This window comes from Bidens hawaiensis, unplaced genomic scaffold (assembly GCF_021521415.1).
Source record: "Bidens hawaiensis isolate Kalapana, Puna unplaced genomic scaffold, B.hawaiensis_p1.1 tig00027096_1, whole genome shotgun sequence".
Taxonomy (NCBI): Eukaryota; Viridiplantae; Streptophyta; class Magnoliopsida; order Asterales; family Asteraceae; genus Bidens; species Bidens hawaiensis.
The window spans coordinates 122,919-144,205 of record NW_027494373.1 but is presented as its reverse complement, the minus strand read 5'-3'; the positions used below and the strand labels follow the sequence as shown (position 1 = coordinate 144,205).

The 21,287-nt window shown below is 33.2% G+C and overlaps 2 protein-coding genes and 1 pseudogene across 3 annotated transcripts; all 3 read right to left on the bottom strand.

Annotated features, from left to right (window-relative positions):
• Window positions 1–1,851: 1,851 nt before the first annotated feature.
• On the bottom strand, window positions 1,852–3,881 carry LOC143574760 (uncharacterized; annotated as a pseudogene). The gene is made up of 4 exons (XR_013142653.1): window positions 3,742–3,881; window positions 3,523–3,632; window positions 2,765–2,906; window positions 1,852–2,022 (listed from the first exon to the last, which is right to left on the bottom strand). The product of XR_013142653.1 is annotated as an uncharacterized LOC143574760 (transcript).
• Window positions 3,882–6,312: 2,431 nt separating this feature from the next.
• On the bottom strand, window positions 6,313–8,133 carry LOC143574759 (protein EMBRYO DEFECTIVE 514-like). The gene is made up of 2 exons (XM_077059301.1): window positions 7,756–8,133; window positions 6,313–6,767 (listed from the first exon to the last, which is right to left on the bottom strand). Exons 1-2 carry the CDS (start codon window positions 8,089–8,091, stop codon window positions 6,450–6,452), a joined length of 654 nt encoding a protein of 217 aa, XP_076915416.1. The 5' UTR covers window positions 8,092–8,133; the 3' UTR covers window positions 6,313–6,449.
• Window positions 8,134–20,066: 11,933 nt separating this feature from the next.
• LOC143574748 (uncharacterized) lies at window positions 20,067–21,287 on the bottom strand. The gene has a single exon (XM_077059289.1). The coding sequence runs from the start codon at window positions 21,147–21,149 to the stop codon at window positions 20,067–20,069; it is 1,083 nt and encodes a 360-aa protein (XP_076915404.1). The 5' UTR covers window positions 21,150–21,287.

The following is a 21,287-nucleotide window of genomic DNA, read 5'->3' as shown; positions in this document are numbered from 1 at the left end:
CTTTCATTTACAAACAAAGCAATCTGGTGGCTTGAAAGAATTTATGAAGCAACCAAGGAGCTTTTAAAGGTTTCCTTTATATATATTACTATATTTTATCCCCCGTATTACGAGGGTTGTTTTACATTATTCGTTTTTAATATATATGTATATATATATATATTTTTGGATTTTAATTTTATTTATTGTAAGAAAGTTAATAATTAATATACTTGAGACTTGATAATAAAATGGTTTCACAAATAAATGATATGTTATAATCCGGTTTAAAAGCTATCTGGGTTTGGTTATACACTTATACCCAATACCCGTTTATTTTATTTATTATAAAATTGTTTATTAATTATAAATAATATCTTTTTTAAAATAAAATAGGATATTAATTTTTAGTATATCCCTATTTTATAGGATTTTCATATCAAATATTTTACGAGATTAATTTTTAATATAATGAGATGTTATAACCCGTTTAAGAGCTATCTAGGTTTGGTGAAACCTTTACCCGTGAATTCGGGTCAAATACGTGAGAAACCTTCATTTACAAATAAAGCAATCTGATGACTTGAGAGAATGGTTGTTTTACATTTTTTGTTTTTTAATATTTATTTTTTGGATTTTAATTTTCTTTATTGTAAGAAAATAATAATACTTAGGGGTTTGATGATGAAAGGGTTTCATAAATAAATGATATGTTATAACCCGTTTAAAAGCTATCTGGATTTGGTGACCCATGACCCGCTTATGTTTTTTACTATAAAATTGTTTATTAATTATAAATAATATCTTTTTCTTTTTAAATTGGATATTAAATTTTAGTATATCCCTATTTTATAGGATTTTCATATCAAATAATTGGTAAGATTAATTTTTAATTTAATTAGATGTTATAACACGTTTAAGAGCCATCTAGTTTTGGTAAGACCCATATCCAGGAATTTGGGTTAAATCAATGAGAGGCCTCCATTTAAAAATCAAACAATCCAGTAGCTTCCATAAAAAGGGGGAGCGACCTCATCGCGACACGTAACATTTTAGGGTTTCATTTATATATATTATAGATATATAGATATAGATTATAGATAGATTTAACGATCAAATTTTATTAAATACAAACGTGATGGTTCACAAATACGGATTTTGCCAAATTTATTGATCAAATAATAATTGAATTTCAACACGGGTCGAGCAATCAAATTTGGATTTTGGCAGATGTCATAGTTTCTGTCCAACCCGGCTTCCAATGAAAAAGGATCGATTCGGTTCCAAACCGTTTCCGGTTTCTTTACCGTTTTGGTTTTTACCGGTTTCAATTGAGGGTTCCCAACCCCTTATGTAAGGACATAAAATGTGTATATGAAATTGAAATCCTTATAAATGTTGAATTGAATGATTCGGTTGAAGTAAATGTGATCAAAATCAAAATCGATTTTCTCATCGTATTAAAGTATCATTCGATCTGTTCTTGCCCGATTCGATTTTGACTGTCACACCTTGAAATCATCTGCATATATCATTTGGATCGGAAAAATTCACGTTAAACCAGATAGAACTGATCCCCGGTTGAGTAGATTAAGAAACTAAAAACCAATTAACTAATGATACAAGGTAGTTGATTCAAGTGGCAAAACATGCGGGTCGGACTATGTAACAGGTCAAAACTCAAAACTAGGAGTTTTAAAAACCAGGTTAGGTCAAAACAGGATTGGAGCTAACATGAAACATCTGTTTTTACAGTGGCAATTGAACTAATTCTAAGTTTCTAAGTTTAGTAACAGTGACCCGTATTGACCAGTTTAACACGCTACTTTTGGGAGCTTATAACGAAAGAAAAATGCAACCAAAACAACTTCATGACAACATAAAGACACATTCTGAAGGTGCTTCATATGTTCAAAACACAACATACTTTAAACATATCACATCATACACCATTTAATTTTATTTGGTAGTCGCAACAATAATATTAAGCTGCTTAAGATCTAATTCTTCCGTCCTTCGGCCAAGATGATGTGATAACCATGTCTGCATTATTAACAAACATTCAAAATGACAAAACGGTCTAGTCAAACCAACTAGGTAAACTTTTATGCACAGGTCTAAACGGGGTCGCGTCGGATCCTCTTGATTTCTTGATTACAAAATGATAAATGGCCCATGTATTATATGATTACAAAAATTATACTAATATTATATATGTTGACATATAGGGGTGTAAACGAGCCAAGCCACTCGTGAGCTACTTGAGATCACTTGCTAATGGCTCGGGCCGAGCTAAAACAAGCCCGCGCCTATATATAAGTTTGTTTAATAAACCAGCCCGAGCTTCAGTTATCAAGCTCGAGCTAGCTCACGAGCCTATTATTTATATAAGAATAATTGTTACACATAAAATATAAAAATAAGTAAATAATATATATTATGTTATATATAAAAAATATATATAAATATAATTATTATACATATATATAGAAGTTAATTATTATAAATAAACAAGCCGGACTTGAGCTCTATGTAAGTTAAACAAGGTGAGCTCGAGCATGGTCGAACTCGGGCTCGGCTTGTTTACACAATTTAGGAGATTGTATGCCTTAAAGTTAATGTTTTGGGCGACTCTGGGATCGTTTGACCATATTTTTTAGCCAACATTTCTTTCTCTTTAAACGCTTGATCTCTCAAACATTTTATGTTGAAATCAGAAAAAGATAACTAAAGTAGCTAAAAAAGAAAAGAAAAACGAAATAAGCGGAGTTTTATGTAAGCTCACGTCGACTTAAAAGGTGGACTGGTAGCTCCAACAATTGTGTTAAAAGCAACCTCTTGAAATGGGCCAGCCATCTTCCCCCTTGGGAACCATCCCAGGTCTCCGCCTTTCTTTCCTGAGGGCATTCTGAATATTCTGCTGCTATCTGCAAATCCGTCACAAAATTCAATTTAAAACTTAGGATTTTTCATCTTTTCAATCTTCTTTACATGAAAACCAAATATGGTAGACTCTATACCTCAAATACTGCCATGCATAACATTAAAGGTTATAAACCAATATACTTTCTTATTTTTCACAAGGAAGTCTATCAATCTATTTTTGGTATATTTGAGTATCTCAACTTGTAGAAAAAAACATGAAGTCAGTAAACTAATTTTATATATTGAAGTCCCTATACTTGTCGAAAATGCATGTAACTGAGAATTTCTTTTTCAGTTAGGTTTTAAATTGGGCAAGATTTGATAATGCTGCGTTAAACATTTCCACACAAAAAAAAAGGTTATACCATCTTATTTTGACCAATTTCAACATTAACAAGTCATCGTTTTAATAAAATATCAAAGTACGTAGGTACTTTAATATATAAAAACTAGTTTAGTGATTTTTTCTTGTGTACTTCTTACAAGTTGAGGGACTTTAGTATACCAAAATTAGGTTGAAGAACTTATTCATGAAAATGAGAAAGTGTATTGGTTTTTTAATATATTAACCCTAACATTATTTAAGAAGTCATGACAAATGAAAAAAAAAGTAACTACCTTTGCAAACTCAGCCGGAGGCACCTTATCCCCATTGCTAAGCCACCCGTCTTGCAGCTTCTTGTACGCTTCGTTGATTTTACCTTGCTTCTCACACAAGATATGTCTTGCTGTGAATCAAATTCATAACAAAATGACACACATCATATTTTTATATCCAAAACAACGAACGTTATTAAAAATTAATAATAATAAAAGACTGCAAAATGAAAAGAAAACCTTTCACATATGTGCAGGTTCCGAGGCCATCAGCAGCCTTTCCACTTTTTCCCTTGCCTTTTGCGCCGGCATCTTCACTCCCGCCCGCCTGTTTTCCTTTGCCTTTTCCACCCTTTGCATCCTTTCCCATTATCTTTCAAGCTTGTCGGATAAAAAAAAAATTGTAACAATTAGAATCAGAAGTTCACACGGGTTGAGGAATCAAGCCCATGCCTGAAAGTAAGGGGGTGTTTGGGTGAGCTTTTAAAATTGCTTATTTGCTTTTTGAAAAGCTCCAATTTGAATCTTTTTGAGAAGCTTTGCAAAACACATTTTGCTTTTCAACAAGCAAATAAGCAAGTTTTAAAAGCTCACCCAAACACCCCTTAAGCTTGTTTAATGAGTTGGCTTGTATAATTATATAATTTAGGGATAGAAAGGTAAACAATCTGTGTTGATTTTGAAATTAAAATAGAAACACATAAGCTCTGAAATCCCCAAATAAAGAATTAGGGTTTTTGTTTGGTGATAATTAAACCCTAATTATTCCAACAAACACCTTCCTATAATAACATAATCAATGAGTAAGCCTAATGATCTAACTACGATGAATTGAATAACTCAAGATCTTCATGATAACATAAATCAGACGATGTAAACTTTAATCACAAATCAAGTGGTATTTTTACCTTTGAGAAATGTTACGCAGGCGCCGATGATTCTCTGAGTCAGGTCGTCGTCTTCACTTATCGCATAAATCTTGATATTTTAGCCTTTAAATTATATTCAATAAAAAATTGTTTTTTGCTATTATTTATGGCATGAATTCATGTTATTTAAAAATGTTAGCGACGGAGTTTGTTGTCGGTTTATCTTTTATGGCACCCTTAAATGAACGAATTAAGATATTATAGAAAAAATACACCCTTGTAAAACTTTGAAAAGGATTTTATAAATTATCAAGGTCTGACCATTCAAATATAAACATGATTATGTATAAACTTTGTATCGTTGGGCTAGAAGCACTTTAATAAATGTTTTAAAATGATTGATCCTTACATATATTTGTTTGAACATTCACTAATTGAACCATGAATTTAAGTTTTTGAACCAAACTACTGACCGAACAACATCTATACCGGCATGAGTAGTCATTTTCATTTTTTACAACTGTCACCTACTGCATACCTAACACTTATGAGCGGCAACTCATTAAATAATATTTATCATGTCAAAAGTAGAAGAAGAATTAACCGGGTCTAAATTTTTTGTTGTCACGGAACCCAACGATTGCCCATCGTGCTCATGTTGCCACCTTCAAAGGTATGATGATTGCATGTTGTTTGTTCGTTGTTAAGATCATGACCAGACTGCTTTATACATCTAAAACTCTCAACAAGCAACCATACGATTTAGTTAATAAGTTATAATCGTGCGCCTTTACAAGAACGTTAATGGCAAATTTGATTATGTTAGAATCGTGCAGCTGATTGAAACTAAAATGAAACCATTAGATTATAATAACCCCGTCTATAGATAACACCTGTATACAAAGCATTGTTGTATCAACAATATATTTAGTGTTTTTGTGCGGGCGATGATTTCCGAAATACAAAATTAGTAAGCTATCAATACCAGAAAATGTTCTTAACTAACCCAAGGTTCTCACCATGTTATGCTTACTTCTAGTTGTGAACAAGCATGTAACTTAGACCATCTCCATCGGTGGTTTTTCTTTGGTTTTCATTGGATGAAGTGTTAACAAATGCCGAAATGGTATTTCATCATCCTTTTTTAGTGTGAAGAAATGAGCTAATGAAAGACTTGCTAGGAATTCATCATCCATTTATAGAGAGCACTTTGTAACAACTAGTTTTGTAACGGCTAATTTTCAAACAGTGATGTGGCTGGTTTAAACTAAAAACGGTTGGAGATGGTCTTAGTAGTAGGATTAGAGCATGTGTTAGCCAACAAAAATAAATGTCTTAAAAAGTGACTGATTATAAATTTACAATTATTTGAGTTTAAATTTAATAATGTTTTGACTTAACTAAATTACTTATCAAACAATTTAAAAGTTATAAACCTATTAATTTCCTTCCATATTAACTGTTTACAAATTTATACTTATAGATAAAAATTAATGGTTTGGAGTCACAAAGTTTGTTTGTTTTTTTTGTTTTTTCTTAATTATTTTAATAGTTTTTATGCACATATGATGAGCTACAAACCAAACATGCTAGGTGCCAGGTGGTATGTCCTGCTTCGTTTCGGCGTGCTTCACAGGTTCGACTCATGCAGCCTGCTGCATTCCTCACCAAACACGCGTCCAAGTTGTTTTAGACATATTACAGGTTGATTTTGTCGATTTTTTCCTGCCAGCATCTTTACGTACCAACCAAATTCATGTCATCTTGCTACCGCAACGCCCGTGTTTTTGTTTCGCTTTATTAATTTCAAGTATACTAACTTCACGAACTTATTTTTTGGATCTAGTTTTGGTCCCGTAACGAGCAATTTACCTTACATGAGATACACCATACAGTGTGTAATGTGTATACACCAGATAACATGCAACAGGTATCATGAGACTTGGTTAAAATCACTTTGGGTTTATCCAAAATATTCAAGAATGTAAAACCAATAATGCATACATATTACATTATAACTCGTTCATACCTTAAGTTCAACATCCAAACAAAAACACAATAAAAAGACAAAAATCTTCGTCAGTTCCTCGGTTTGCCCCCTCGACCGCGCCCACGCCAATTTCCACGACCACCACCCTTGCCGCCACCTCTACCGCCACCCATCGCCTTGTTGACATCATATTTCACTGTCATGTTTTCAGGCAAAGGAAGAATGTGATCAACACACTTCCTGAAACTGAAATCATCAGCAGAGCCATCCTCTCTCACAAGAAAAAAGCATCTGCTTTTATACTGCGGATGATACCGCACTTGGAAAGTTTTGATGCCTGCCCCTATCTTTTTAGCTGCTTCTAAATGACCCTTTTTTAGTAAGTCCAGTAACATTGCATGCTCATACTGCAGTAAATATTAAAGCAAATAATAAGTACATCATTTACAAGAGCAAACTGTCACATAATTAGAGCATTATTTGTGTACCAACTTATACCAAAAAAACATGCCAAAAAAAAAGTCACATGATTTAAGCTGCTACACATTATTAGAGCATGCTCATTCATTTCACTTTAATTGAACACAAACGGCTCCTGTTTATGTTCGTTCATTAAGAAAATGAACATTTTTGTGTCCGTTTATGTTCATTCGTTAATATTCTAAAGGAACAAACACAAAAGAACAAATATAGATGAACATAAACAAACACCAATTGAAGTATAATACATGCTTAATTATCTTTAAAAAATTATAAAACTACATAGTTAAATGAATTAAAAGAAATAAACAAATGGACATAAACTGGCGAACATATACGAAAGTAAGAAGAATGACATAAACAACGTTAACGACCGTAAATGAACAAACAAAAAATGTGTTCATGCTCGTTCATGTAATAAAATGAACAAAAAAATTGTGCATGTTTGTTCGTTCGTCTATTAAATAAACAATAAAAAAAGAACACCTATTGAAGCCTGGGGGAAGGTTCATGTACATTTTAATCTTAACATGAGAACATAGGAAATAATACCAATTTATTAAAAAATGAGAACGTAATAAACAATACCAACTACAATACCAATCTACATAAACCATGATTTATAATAACAAAGAAAAAAACCTAAAAATTACAACAAAGAATAAAAACCAAGAACAAAATAATAACAGCAAGTATAGCAAATAATTATAAAAATCTAATAATAACAACAAAATATAAATCAGCAAATACTTATAACATCTCATAATCAAAAATTAGCAAATACGAACAAAAAATAACGGCAAACACCTGTAGAAATAAACCTAACAATAACAGCAAATTGGTTCCAACTGTTTTCATGTTAAGAATAAAATGTATTTAATCCTGTTTCTTGAAGCCTAAGAGAGTTTAAAATACCTTATTAATATTGAGATTAGGAGGCCAGTAGTGAAGAAACTTAAAAAAGTAATCATACATCTCCACAGACGTCTCAAACTTCTTATAACCAACAGTAACCGGTCCGGTTTCCGCTTCTTCTCTCTTCTCGAGTCTCTGTTCTTCAACGGACTTCTCGTTGTCTTCATCGACCTTCGGCTTTTTGGCTTCGGTTAGGGTTTCTGGTTCGTCTCTTTCTCGTTTGGTGCCGTTGGCAGCTGATTCGGTATTGGAGTGCTGGGTTTCCAGATCCATTTCTTGTGATGGATCAGCTGCTGGTGTCTGTTCGACGGCGGCGGCTGGTTGTTCTTCGGCCATTGATTGATCGACGGCGATAAGGGGATGGACAAAACCCTAACTGTAAACAAAGTTTTATTTTATAGGTGGAATTATAAATAGAAACCTTTAAATAATAAAACAATACTGTTTATTATTTTTTAACAATGTTTGTTTTTCCAAAGTCTAGTTGTGACGAGATTTCAGTCATAATTTTTGGACGTCTTAAAATCAATTCGAACACCCTTGATAGATGGAAAGCCGAAAACCCCTCAACAATCGGGTAAAACTGCTCCTCATACACAAGCGTCTAGGCTTGAACCAGCGATCTCTCATAGGAGAATCAACCAGGCTATCACTTAACAACTATTTTAGAATACAAATGTTTATAATATGTACTAGTTTGAGACCCGTCTACTATGCGGATAGTTCTTTGAAAATACAATATTTAATAAATAATCAATATACAAGAAGCAATAAACCTATTAAACACTATTAATACATAGTCGTTGTACTATAGTTTTAAAACAACTTTAAAGTAAAATATTATTATAAATATCAAATATCTAAGAAAAATAGAAAATAAATATTAAGTTAACCAATTTTAAAGCATAAATTTTAAGAATGATAAATATTATATTACTATTATAAATTTGTTAAAAATTATGAGGTTTAATGTGAGAGTGACAAGTGTCAAAACTTGTAGCTTTTTATCAAAGAGTATAGATATAGATATTCTCTCTATACTACATTAGAATTGGAAGGAAAAAAATTAGTTAGCTTTTTGTAATTTTTCTTCCCATGCTAATCTTTCCCCGTGGTTTTATCCTTTCATTTTTTTTTCTAATTTATATTATTTTTTAAAACAAAGTATCGTATATCCCTATTTTTTTTAATATTATAATATTGAACCGATGAATCCAACTCTTCAACAAATACAACCACCACTTTCTTTTTTTTTTAAATATTATTTTTACATACAAGTCTCTCAATGTATATTGCAATTACAAGACACCATTTATTCTTTTAAACGATTTGATTAACCGTACCCTTTTTGATGAATCGTTACCTTTTTTTTCCTTTTATTTGGAGTCTATTAAAAATTAAAAAATTAATATTCAATTTAGTGCATTTTAACCGTCTTGGATACCGTCGAAGTAAGCAAATCAAATAACCGTCATAAAACCGTTGCATCTCCTCCGAACATACGCTACATCCATATATATATTTGGCGTCTCCTCATAACAGCGTCCTTGAGATTTGCAGAACAATCGGTCGGTAAATCGAACTATCGCCTGTAAAGACGAAGCATCATGCTCAATGACCAAATATTGATTTGTAGAACCGCCCAGTGGCCATTTTGAAGATTTGTACATCAGAGCCCTGATATCACGAAACCCCATCATCATTAACCGGCGTAACCGCCGATCAATGTTTCAAACCTTGCAACAACAGCCGTTCGTGTGATCCACATTATGAATCGGTTGGACAAGTCAAGATTAATCAATCAGTTTAGTCAACTTTAGTTTCCATCGTCGCTGCCGTTGCCGACATTCAGTGGAAGAACATCAATCTGGAGGACAACAATTAGAACCGGCACCAACGTCACGTGCCACGTCTGCAGTCCCCTCACGGTTGGCGGTTTCCGTATCGCTTCTTCAACAGGGAAAGGACCGATTGATTCCTATATATATATATATATATAATATGAATGTATTTTCAGTTATAAATATAAATTCATACATTTGTTTTCACCATCTTGAGCACATTTCTACACTTGAACCTTCAAATATGGATATCAAGAATCGGTGACTTCCTTCGCTCCCCTCAAAATTGGTACCGCTAAACACAATCCTAAAATCAGAGTTAATTAAAACTTTCGCAGAATAACTTAAAACTTCAAACATCACATTACAAAACATTCATTTTTGTCTTAACATACAAATTGTCTTTCCATAAACATCGATTAAAACAATCATGACACTTCTTCGTTGATGCCAGTCTCTTCCGTTCATGCCATGTGTCCCCCTCCTCAAGCCAGCTACCTCAATCTATTTGCCTGCGTGCATACTAAAAGTCAGCTACGCATGTGTAAAAGTCGGCTCGGTGCGTAAAAATTCTGTAATTTTTTTACGTGTATGTAACTTACATATATTACGCATGTGTAAAAAAAATTCGAAAAAAAAAATCGTTACACTGAGTTCTTTCGAGTTCTTAAAACTCAAAGGGGTTCTCATTTGAAATCTCCTCTATATATATATATATCTATCAAAAATTTCCAATATTGAAATAACTTAATGAAATTTGAGTGACTTTAAGGGGAAAAGAACCTTGAATGACTTTAATAAAACATATGATAAACTTGATTACTATTATATAAAGTTCTTTTACATATTTTACGTGTACAAAACTAAAATAAGAAGTATGGAATATTTTGTCTAGTGATTTGTCTATGATACATTCATGTTAGAAAACAAATGTTTAAGTTCGTACACGTTAGCTCCATGTTTCATTTGTTATAATGCTTCTGTTTACTTTTGAGTTTTCTTTACACATTTTGATATCCGTTTCATTATCATAAAATCTTAACTAACATAGGTACTTTAATCATTCTTGATTCTACCATGTTTCTTTATCTTCATTGACAATGATCAACAACGTTCTCTTAAATTTCATATTCGGTAACTTCATATTCAACCAAACAAACATTCAAAATCAAAAAGCATAGTTTATAACTATTAAATTTAACACATTAATTTAATAAAAATCATATAGCTAATTTTTAGAGAGTTTATTCACAATTCAATAAAACAAAAATAATAGCAAAGTTCATATTATACCTTTTACTTGCCGAATACATTTAGGGTCTAATAAACTCTAATTTAGTTAGATTGTGTTGGTGGTAGAGGAGCTAAAGTGCTCGAGTCATCGAGGCTTTTTGGTTGAAGGTGAAGTCATGTCGGTTGTAGAAGAGCTATAGGGGATTGGTTTATCAAAAGTAATGAAATGGTTGTTTGAGACATGAATTACTTGTAGCTGGGCTGGTGAAACGTTGAGATCTTGAGAAGTTTATACGATTAAGGAAAGCCTCAAGCCCTTAAAATGTGTATTGTGGTCGGTTAGGTACACCGGTCCATCATACTCCAACATGCCAGTGTTGGCCCTTGTCTTCAGTAACTACCATAGTGTGTTTTTTTTAAGGTTTGGGGAATACATTTGAAAACAAAATCTGTCATATTTGGTACATACTACTTACTATACTAGAGATGACAATAAGTTGGGTTTATGGCGTGTATGTTAGTACTCATTTTCCTATAATCAATTGTAAAATTTTGTCTCATACTAGGCTAATACATGTATCAGGTATCCCTTCTATTTAGTTAAAAGTTACCCATTGGAATTTTCAAATACATATTTTACTATTTTAACTTTTATATAATTTTATTATTCAATGAAGTTAGAATTATAAAAGGTAAAAGTTAGTAAATTGGCAGATTTTTGTATTATCCAAAGAAATAGAAAAAGAGAATAGAACAGTAGCCAACTTTCAAAAGTGTTTCAATTAGGTCACTCAATTTTAAAAAGTGTTCCAATTAAGTCACTCAACTTTCGTGTTTGATTAAATTTAAGGTTTTAACATGTTTTTTAGCATTTTTCTTTTTTGTTTCACATATGAAATGTTTTTATCTTTTTTTTGAAGTTGACGCTGAGTGAGACGTGAATTTTATTTTTTATTTTAAAATTTTAATATAATTAATGTTTTTTAATTTTTTAAAATTTAACTACATATATTGTAAATTACGACCCCCACATCTTATCCTCCATTTATTTCTTGACGCACAAAAAAATCGGTGAGACTTGATTTGAAGATTTAGTAACCCGACTTTGGAAAAAATATGCATCAATGACCTAATTGAAACACTTTTGAAAGTTGGTTACTATGTATGAGATTTTCCCTTTTGGAACTAACCCTATGCATGAATAACCATCTCAAATGTTTCAGGTTTTGGATTTACATATTGGTAGATATTCAACCACCATCCAAATACATACAAACAATTATTGGCTAGATGTGCAACATCTATATTAAGGACCAAACCGCAATAGGACTTACAATCATAAATAGTCAACTTAGTAAATGAAATATAGCTATTAAAAAACACTATAATCATTAACGTACCGCATGAAAAGCACCTAGAAAATGTTTGAAAACAAACATCAATCATTATATGTGCATATTTATTAAATTTATTTTAACCTGAGAGAATTACGTGATACATGATTATATATCTTTTCAATAAAATATTTATATTAACTGTGGATTTTAATTGCATAATGATATAGCACAACATATAGTAATTAGTGAGTGGTCGTCCCAATTTCTCCACCCAATATTCATACACCATTTTAAATTTGTATTTTTTCTCTACAAAAGTAACACTAAACCGCTTTAAAAAGTAATTAAACAGATAGGATTAGCATTAAACAATACCATTAACTTCATGATTATCTGATCCTTTCATGCATTGGGTGTGTTGCAAACATCTTTGACTTTGAGGATTATATGCAAACAAAAATAGCAACTTTGTCATGTGAATGAGTGAGCGACCCTTATTTCCATACCAACATGTATTATTTTTTGATAAATCAATCGTCATTTATCCCTTCTAACATCATATTATTACTTTAAATAACTAATTACAATGAGTAACGAATATTTTTCATCTTAAGTAAGGATAAAACCTTTTCATTTTCATTCCATATAATGACCGATCCAGATCAATGCCTCTAGCAACTTTTAAGTAATTCCAACTTAAAATTTCTTTCAAAAGTAAGTGACGCGATTAACGCCCAGTTAGGTTTTTCATGAACATAAACATACGTAAAATGACCTAAAAGTTCATGCTTTTAGTCTCACCCTTCTACATCTACTCATGAATCGTTTGTGATTCATAAACAACTCAAGGTTTAAAGTATACCTTTCAAGATTTTAAAGTGACTTTACAGTCAATAAAAATGAATTACAATTTGCAAAATTTCTATAAACCACAATGACATCATGGATGATGCAAAGTTACAAGATCTTGTCCAATTCCTATTAAAGAAGTGTGTTGAAGATATCCAATGTTGCACTATGTCTGCTAGCACAAAAGTTGCCCCCATATGATCTGGATACCAGAGTCCAACAAAAAAGACAAAAAAAACACCACCTTATTTTGTGATTATTATAAAATTTCAATGAATAAAAGTAGTAAGCAAATTACTATTATAAATAATGAAAAGTGAATCCCTGGTGGCCAAAATTCCACTTGTACCCATTTTACTACTTGGGGGATCAAGATATTATAAAATTCCAAGCTTTTAAGATGTCATCTCTCTTTCTACACTCTTTTGTAAGGCATTTAATCATGATGTGTTTCAAGTTTCAATATGGAATATGGGATTTGTTTATCTTATTCAAGTTTTAATATGATGATGACCGAGAGTTTATATATTCAAATGAAGGATTCTTGATGGTCCTTGATTTAGAACGGATTGATGAAATTGGCGTGTTTAGATGATGATGATGATCTAATTAGATTGACTAACATTAGGCTTGCCAGGACTGAAGTAGAAACCGGTACATGTTAGTGTCCACCAAAACCGTAACTCTTCTTCCATCTAAGGTAGGAATATCATCAACCCATCGAGTAAAAGTAATGGATGATCTATTGTTTACTTCATGTTTTATGGAATAATTTTTTCCCGAAGAGAATGTGTTTAGCCCAACAGAGAATGTGTTATACATGTTCAATCTGCACACAAGAGTTCGGTTGCTACCAAGAAGATTTACAGTTCCAGTGCAACCTGGAAATTATGGGGAGACGTTCATCACCAGAACAGGGATCACAACCATACCTTGACAGGTATCATAAACCACGAGTTTGCGGTTTACAATATTTGGACAAAGAGGTTCACCAGAATTGATCATCAATGGGCTGAATTTGTCACTCCAGGGATGGCAAGACGAGGCACAATGGTGGTTCCAGGCAGACAAGACTCTTTGGATTTCACCATAGCCTTGTTTCATGAAGCAATAGTGTACCGATTGTTTACCTACAACTCTCGCAACCAACATCAGCAACATGAGGTCTCAAATCTTGTGTAAAAGTTTAATGAAGGCGAGTTCAACCATCCATCACAAATCCATATTGAGAACCAACATGTTGTGCTTGTGTCCATACGCAACACACTGCCGGTGCACACATTGGTACTCCGTCAAGATTTAATGGCCAACTTGCATGATGAATTGGAGCCCCTGGTGAATGTACGTCTATTTTTATCAGCAACAATGGGTACACTACGAGCATATAGAAGATGAAGACAGATTTTTGACTCAAAGAAAGAACAGCATAAGACTTACCGGCTGAGTTTCCACACATCAGAAATCACAGGTCGAGGGTGATTGAGAGATCATTTGTAACCTTCTCGTATTTGATGGTTAATGATCATGCTGTTCCTAATGATCCTATTGAGTGCATGATTTTCTGATTTGACATTAACACACGAGAATGGGTGGTTTCAACTTTCAAGAGGTCATCTTCCAGCCGGACCAGGACTTTACCTTGATGTGTTCACCACAAGGTTTGGAATCTCACAGCAATGCTTCTCTATATGCTTTCGTAACTACGATCATCGATGGTCTACCTATTTTGGTGTTTAGGTATACAATCAGCAGAGTATGGTTTGATGAATCAGGAGTTTTTTTTAATGATATGATGATTATGTGTGTGTTGGTATGGCAATTTATAGTGTTTTATGTGACCAAAGTTAGTAACCAAAAATTATACTATATATTATTTTTAAATTTTATACTTTTTATTTCTAATTTGACATTATTATATATGTATGATTTGAAAAAACAATTTTTAGAATGGTATTGTTTTTTATCATGTTTGCATTTTAGGTCCTTTAGTCTTGGATAAGAAATTTTCTTAATTCGTTTTTATTATTATTATTATTATTATTATTATTATTATTATTTTTTAATTTTCTTGTTGTTGGGCTTCTCACTTGTTGTTAGAAGAAGTTCCCTTTTTTTGGGTTATATTTGGCATTTCAACACAGTTAATAAATTCACCATTCTTCTTTTTTTAATATCGGTTAGAACTAACCTCAAATACCCGATTAAACTTTCGTAAGACGGGATGTGGACTCCTTAAACCGCGGGAGTAGATTTTTCTTTGTTTAAATATCAATAATGGTTGGCTATTTTGATAGCTAATGGTGGGTTATACAAGAATAAATGTTTATCTAACATAAGTATCCTTATAAAATTTGTTAACATCTAATAATCAACCTTATAAAAGTATCATTTTTTTTTTTGTTTTTTTGGAACAGTAAATTTTACAAAAAATACGTTACGAATGGGGAAGAGACAAAGGCAAGTATTTACGAAGATTATTGCTTTGTTAAGAAACGTTTACGTTTTTTTTCTTTGGCTAAAAAATACATAAACTATGTCGCGTCCTCTTTTGTAAATGTATATCACGATAATATGTGTATGTGTTACAAATGACTAATTAAATTTTTTTTTAAGTTATTGTTTTACAAGTTTATGTGTTTTCTATGCGTGCATGTTTAAATATGTCACCTTAAAAAACGATTACTTGTTTATCTTAAAATTTTAAACATATTGTAATCTAAATCCATTAAGTGAATTTTAAGAAGGTCTCGAACCTCAAAAGCATATGTTAGAGGAATCGTACACCAATTACTAACAAATTTCCATATGCCCGATGTGACATAACAAGAAAGGAAGATGCGTTTGATTGATTCTTTTTCGCCTTCGCATAACGGGCACCACTTGACTTCATCAATGGCATGCTCATATAATTAAATCATACGCGATATTTAGATTTAACTAGTGATTTGCCCGGTGTGTTGCACCGGGGCAGTTAGATTCCAGGACAGTAGTTTGTCGCATACTATCATCTAAAACATTTGTTCTGTTATATCCCAAACACCTGTTCTGATTTTTCTTTGTGACCCGTAATGGAGTTTGAGCTACAGTTTTACTTTAACGTACCGAAAGGGGAAATTAACGCTTATAAGATGCGGGCTAAAGACCTGTCAACCATCAGTGATTTTGAATGAAAGTGTAGTATATTTTTAGCTTAAATACTATATACAGTTTAATTTTGACATGTTCTATAAGCTTTATGTTAAATGACCGTCATACCCTTCGACACCCTAAGACGTTTGACTTTTGAAAGTCAAAATAAAAGGCATTAGTTGGCTATAAACGGGCCATGGTCAATTAGTTGCAAGCGGGCATTATTGTCTTTGGTATAAAGGTAATATGCAAAGGTCGGAGCTTATCTTATGGGTGAGAGAAAAAAATTATGCGCAGGCGCAGTTCTAGTATTTGAAACTCAAACAAAATAAAAACCTTTTTGATTTTTATTTATTTTCTTAAACTTTTAAAAATGAGGTATTGGACAAATATAGTTTCAGCGTACAACGTTAGTGTACTCATGATAAATACAACCACCATACGCGGTAAAATCTCACACATAGCAAAATTATTGATAGTGTGTGAGGGTAGTTAAGTGCAGTGACGGATCCATTATTTTTTCCACCAGGGATCCATTTTTTGTGTTCAGGTTTTTCATAACCTACATTAGAAATTTTGGGTTTATCATCGTTCTAGTGGGGACACAGTGTTCATGTAACTTTTTGTTCTTAGCTTTCCGCAACCGCCAACATCCAATAATTGTGATGCCATAGATGATCTCCTTTTTCTTAACTCCCACTAATATTACCTAACTATAAACGATGTATAACTCATATTTGGTAAAGAAAAAAATAGCATGCAAGATATTACCTAACTGTTGATCTTATGAGGCTTGAACTCTTAACTTACAAGTTAAAACACAACAGTGTTACCATCACAGCAACTTAATTATTGATATTATGGGTTCACTCAATTGTTCTTGTGGGTACCATTAAAAATTTAACATACCGTCTATTTTAAAAAAGACTGGGGTCATGGGTACGCCCCTGGTCAGGTGCAGACGAATCATATATCTCTATTCTGGATAGAGGGTTGAATTTAAGGAGACCCCTTAGCTTAAAAAAGAGCATACATAAACCCGAAAAATACTTCGATGCATAGAAACATAAAACATATAGAACTAGCAAATGACATATTAGTATGCGACAAACAATTGACATGTGATACTCAGGAGAAATAAAAAACATGTTTACTTTTACAAAAACGTAAGGAGCGTGATTAGTACTGGTCTCCGTATGTTTTGTTGCTGTGTTTTTATGTTTCGGTCTAGATTATGAATGAAATATGACGGGCTCAAAGGGTATGTTTGGTTTGGGGGATGGAATGAAAGAAGAAATTGAATGTACAAGAGAACAAAATGGATCCTTACCATTCCTTTGTCAAGTTTGGTTAACATATGGGAATGAAATAAATTATTAATTATGTTGTTTGGTATAAAGAATACATAGGAATGAAATAGAAATAATCGATAAAAACTCCTATTTAAAAATTAATTTTTTTACCAAAATAAAAAAGTTGCAATGGCGACAATATTGCGGTGGCGGTTGTGGTGGCACTGGTGGTCAGGTGGTGGTAGTCAGGCAACGATAGTAGTGGCGGCGGCAGTGGTAGCGTTGGGTTCAGACAGTTGTGGTCATGGTGGCGGTGGTAGTGATGGTGACCATGGTAATGATGGTCGGTAGAGTGAAAAAGGAATGTAATGAAAAAGAAATAATGGGGTGGGAGGAAATGATTTTAATGGAATCAGATTCCTTGTGTAATCGTTGATTCCATTCCATCAAACAACCGAACATTAGTTTTTTCATTCTCTCATAGTGAGTCATTTCATTCCCCTGCCATTTCTGCATACCAAACACTACTTAATTCTCTTATAACACCGATCCTTTCTCTTTTTCGTTTTTTTTCCTAAAAATCCCAATGGTTGCATATCAGTATTGCGTGAATCGATAAAACATATAAATATGTTTGATGCCGAATCCACGGCTTTAATCAAATGGCTAAAAAACAATTGATTAATTCATAGACTTCGTCCAATCATATGGTTAGAGACGAACTGAAAGGTTCAAGAACAAACGTTCTTTACAGTATTCTTAATCTCCAAAAACTTAACTAAACAATATACCTAGCAACCTTTATAAATAACAATAAACATAACATTTGGGTCGGGCCGGATGCTCCTGCATCAGTGTTGCATATTCATACTTACGTTGCTCGTTGTGGTCCTTGTGGATGCCATATACTGATATGCAAGGCGTTATGATGAGTTGGTCGACCCTTAAAGCCAGCAACACCATGCCGTGGCGTTAAGGTGTAGTTAACTAGTTAACACATTAACGAGCGTTAAACATAAAAAGATGAGGTTCGCCCCATTTCAACCAATCACATTTTAGATATACAAATCAACCCATGGATAGAATCTCTAGAATATATTCTGGTTTATAAGATTCATATTTTTTTTCATATGGTTAGATGCCATTTTAGATATTTGACTAATGAGTGCAATTAAACCAATAACAGATACTTTTTTAGAACAGAAAACAACATCAACTGTTTAAAACACGTTTTCGATCGATGAACACGCTTGTTCTGTTGGCATGGTTTGACAGAAAATTGATTTACTTACACGTGATCATGGTTCTTATGGTGTCTTGTTGCTAGGCGATTCTCGTGCACAATAAAGGTGGTTTCTAACCATTAATATGACCTTGTATATTACAAATACTAGACGAAAAATATTTGAGACACATAGTACTAGCGTTATCGGTTATGCAATGCGTATGTTACTGACTATACTTTTATAAGTATTGTTACATGCATTTAATACACACATGGCCTAGTTTCTTGTGTGTTTCGGTCAAGTAGAAATTACAATACTTATACATTGTTTAAAACTTATGCCTAGGCTTCAACACTGAGCATGTTAATTTTGGGACTTTATAGCGTATTCATCGCTAGGTCGACATTTCGATAAGCATAATCCTTTTGTCACTATGTCAAATGACTTTTCATACTTCGTGGCAACACTCAACGTCAAATACGTTAAATTCTAACGAGTTGAAACTTTCGAACACAATGTGTCATACAACATCAGCAGCTGCCAAAATATGAAGACCATTAATGGATAAAATAAAAAAAAAAAATAAATAAATAAATGAAAACAAAAATCTAAACAGCCACACAAAAGACAATAAGTACTGCAGTTTCCATTCTCCACAATATCACAAACTTTGCATCCAAATTAGCAACATAAATATTCAGGAATTCTCACCACGGGGCGGTTAGGCCTAATATTTAATTGTGTGAATGGGCCAGGTAAAAACGAAAAAATTAATAATAGTAATCGTGTAAATAATATTGATTATAAAAGTTTAGCGAGTTATAGCGAGTCTTCGGTCTCTCTTCAACTGCAGCAGCAGCCAGCAGCCAATTCAGAAAAGAAAGAAAAAAAAAATTCAAAAGACACTACTAGATATACATCACAAACTGCAATCCTTAAAATCAGATGCACTAAAAATTTATAACAGAACATCAAAATCCATCCTTATGAACCAAAATTCCGACTTTTCATGGAGCATACCCACGGATATGTTTGGCTAAATGTGTTTGGTTCGGGCCAACGCAGGTTGACTCTATAAGATTTATAGATATTCTTAAAAAGTCTTTATTTTTAATTGATAACTTAAAAATGATCGGTATAGTTTAAACGCACTTGTTTTATAAACATTTGTATGTCTTTTATTGCAAATTTGTAGTTTAGAATTTTAACATGCGAATAATCGGGTTTATGCATCTGGCACGAGTTTGGTTTTGACATGACAATGCGCATAGTATTGCCAAAGATGATACTTGGACATGAATCACTAACACAATGCTTTCTATTCATCAAGAAATCTAAAAGATTCACTAGATAGTAACTTTAAATATTCAATATTAATATAAATGTCTATCCATGATACTTATCTTAACCGGGTGGGCGTAAACAACCACCCGGAAGAAGAAATCTAAACCTGTCTGCATTTTCTATCAAATAAGTTGGAAGATGAACTGCAGAAGCCGTACGCGGTATCGATCCCATCTTCCCAATCAAATTCTTGAAAGTATATTCTTCTGGTAACATATCATAAAGATCATCTCCATTACAAATCTTTTCTTGAATTCTCGAATGGTCCAAATGCTCTTTGTTCTTCACTCGGTCCGCGTGGCTGTACGCAGTCATTTTAACCACAAACTCACTCAAATACTTAAAACAGAAGCTGCAATGCCACCCTGTATCAGACAGAACAAGATCCGTTTGGCGCGAGTGCATATAACGAGTATGCTGACCATACACATGACTCGTGGCCTTCCACGTCGGGTCAGTTTGGAACTCGAACGAATACAGATACTTCTTCATATCAAGATGCAAAACAGGTGGCAGCCCATCACACCATTGAAGCAACTTAATAGTATTCCCACTCGGAATCTCGTCAGTATCCGCTACAATAAGTAAATCACCATCAGAAATACCTGAGCCACTTATCAGCCCGTTCATTGAAACCCGATGATGTCCCTCAACAGAAAACGGGCTTACACATTTCCCCTCTTTAGCCAACTCGCCCGGAAGAAACCCATAAACAATCTTGTCCTCAAAACTTGAAAACCGCTCACGATTCGAAGCAAAAGTGAGGTCTTTCGGCAGGCCCGTAAACGTTGCATTCGACTCAAGAATAATAAATTTAGTGACATAAGGGTCAAGTTCACCCCACCTAACTTCTAACAAGTCAAGTTCATTACTGAATATGACTGCATCAAACACTCTGCGCGGTTCGTTCCTTATTTTCCATCCGTGCAGGCGGCATAACGTCTCCATCGAAGTGTTTTCTGCGTAATAATGCGGTAAATACGTTAAGGGGCGTGGTGGTGTGTCCCAAATGGGCCTCAAGAAGTATGTGATCTTCTCATAGTGGTTAAAGATTGTTGTGAAAAGGATTGGTACAAATAATAAGATGATCAGACACTTGTATCCGGGAAGATGTCGTCTAGAGACGACGATTCTCGGGCCCATAATGTATAATAATCAGGGTTTCACAGCAACCAGCATGAGCTGCATAACACATAACTAATCAAAATTAGTAAATGAACATGAAATTATCACACTTTTTTTACTGATCATATAAGAAACATGATGAAACTGACTCAAATT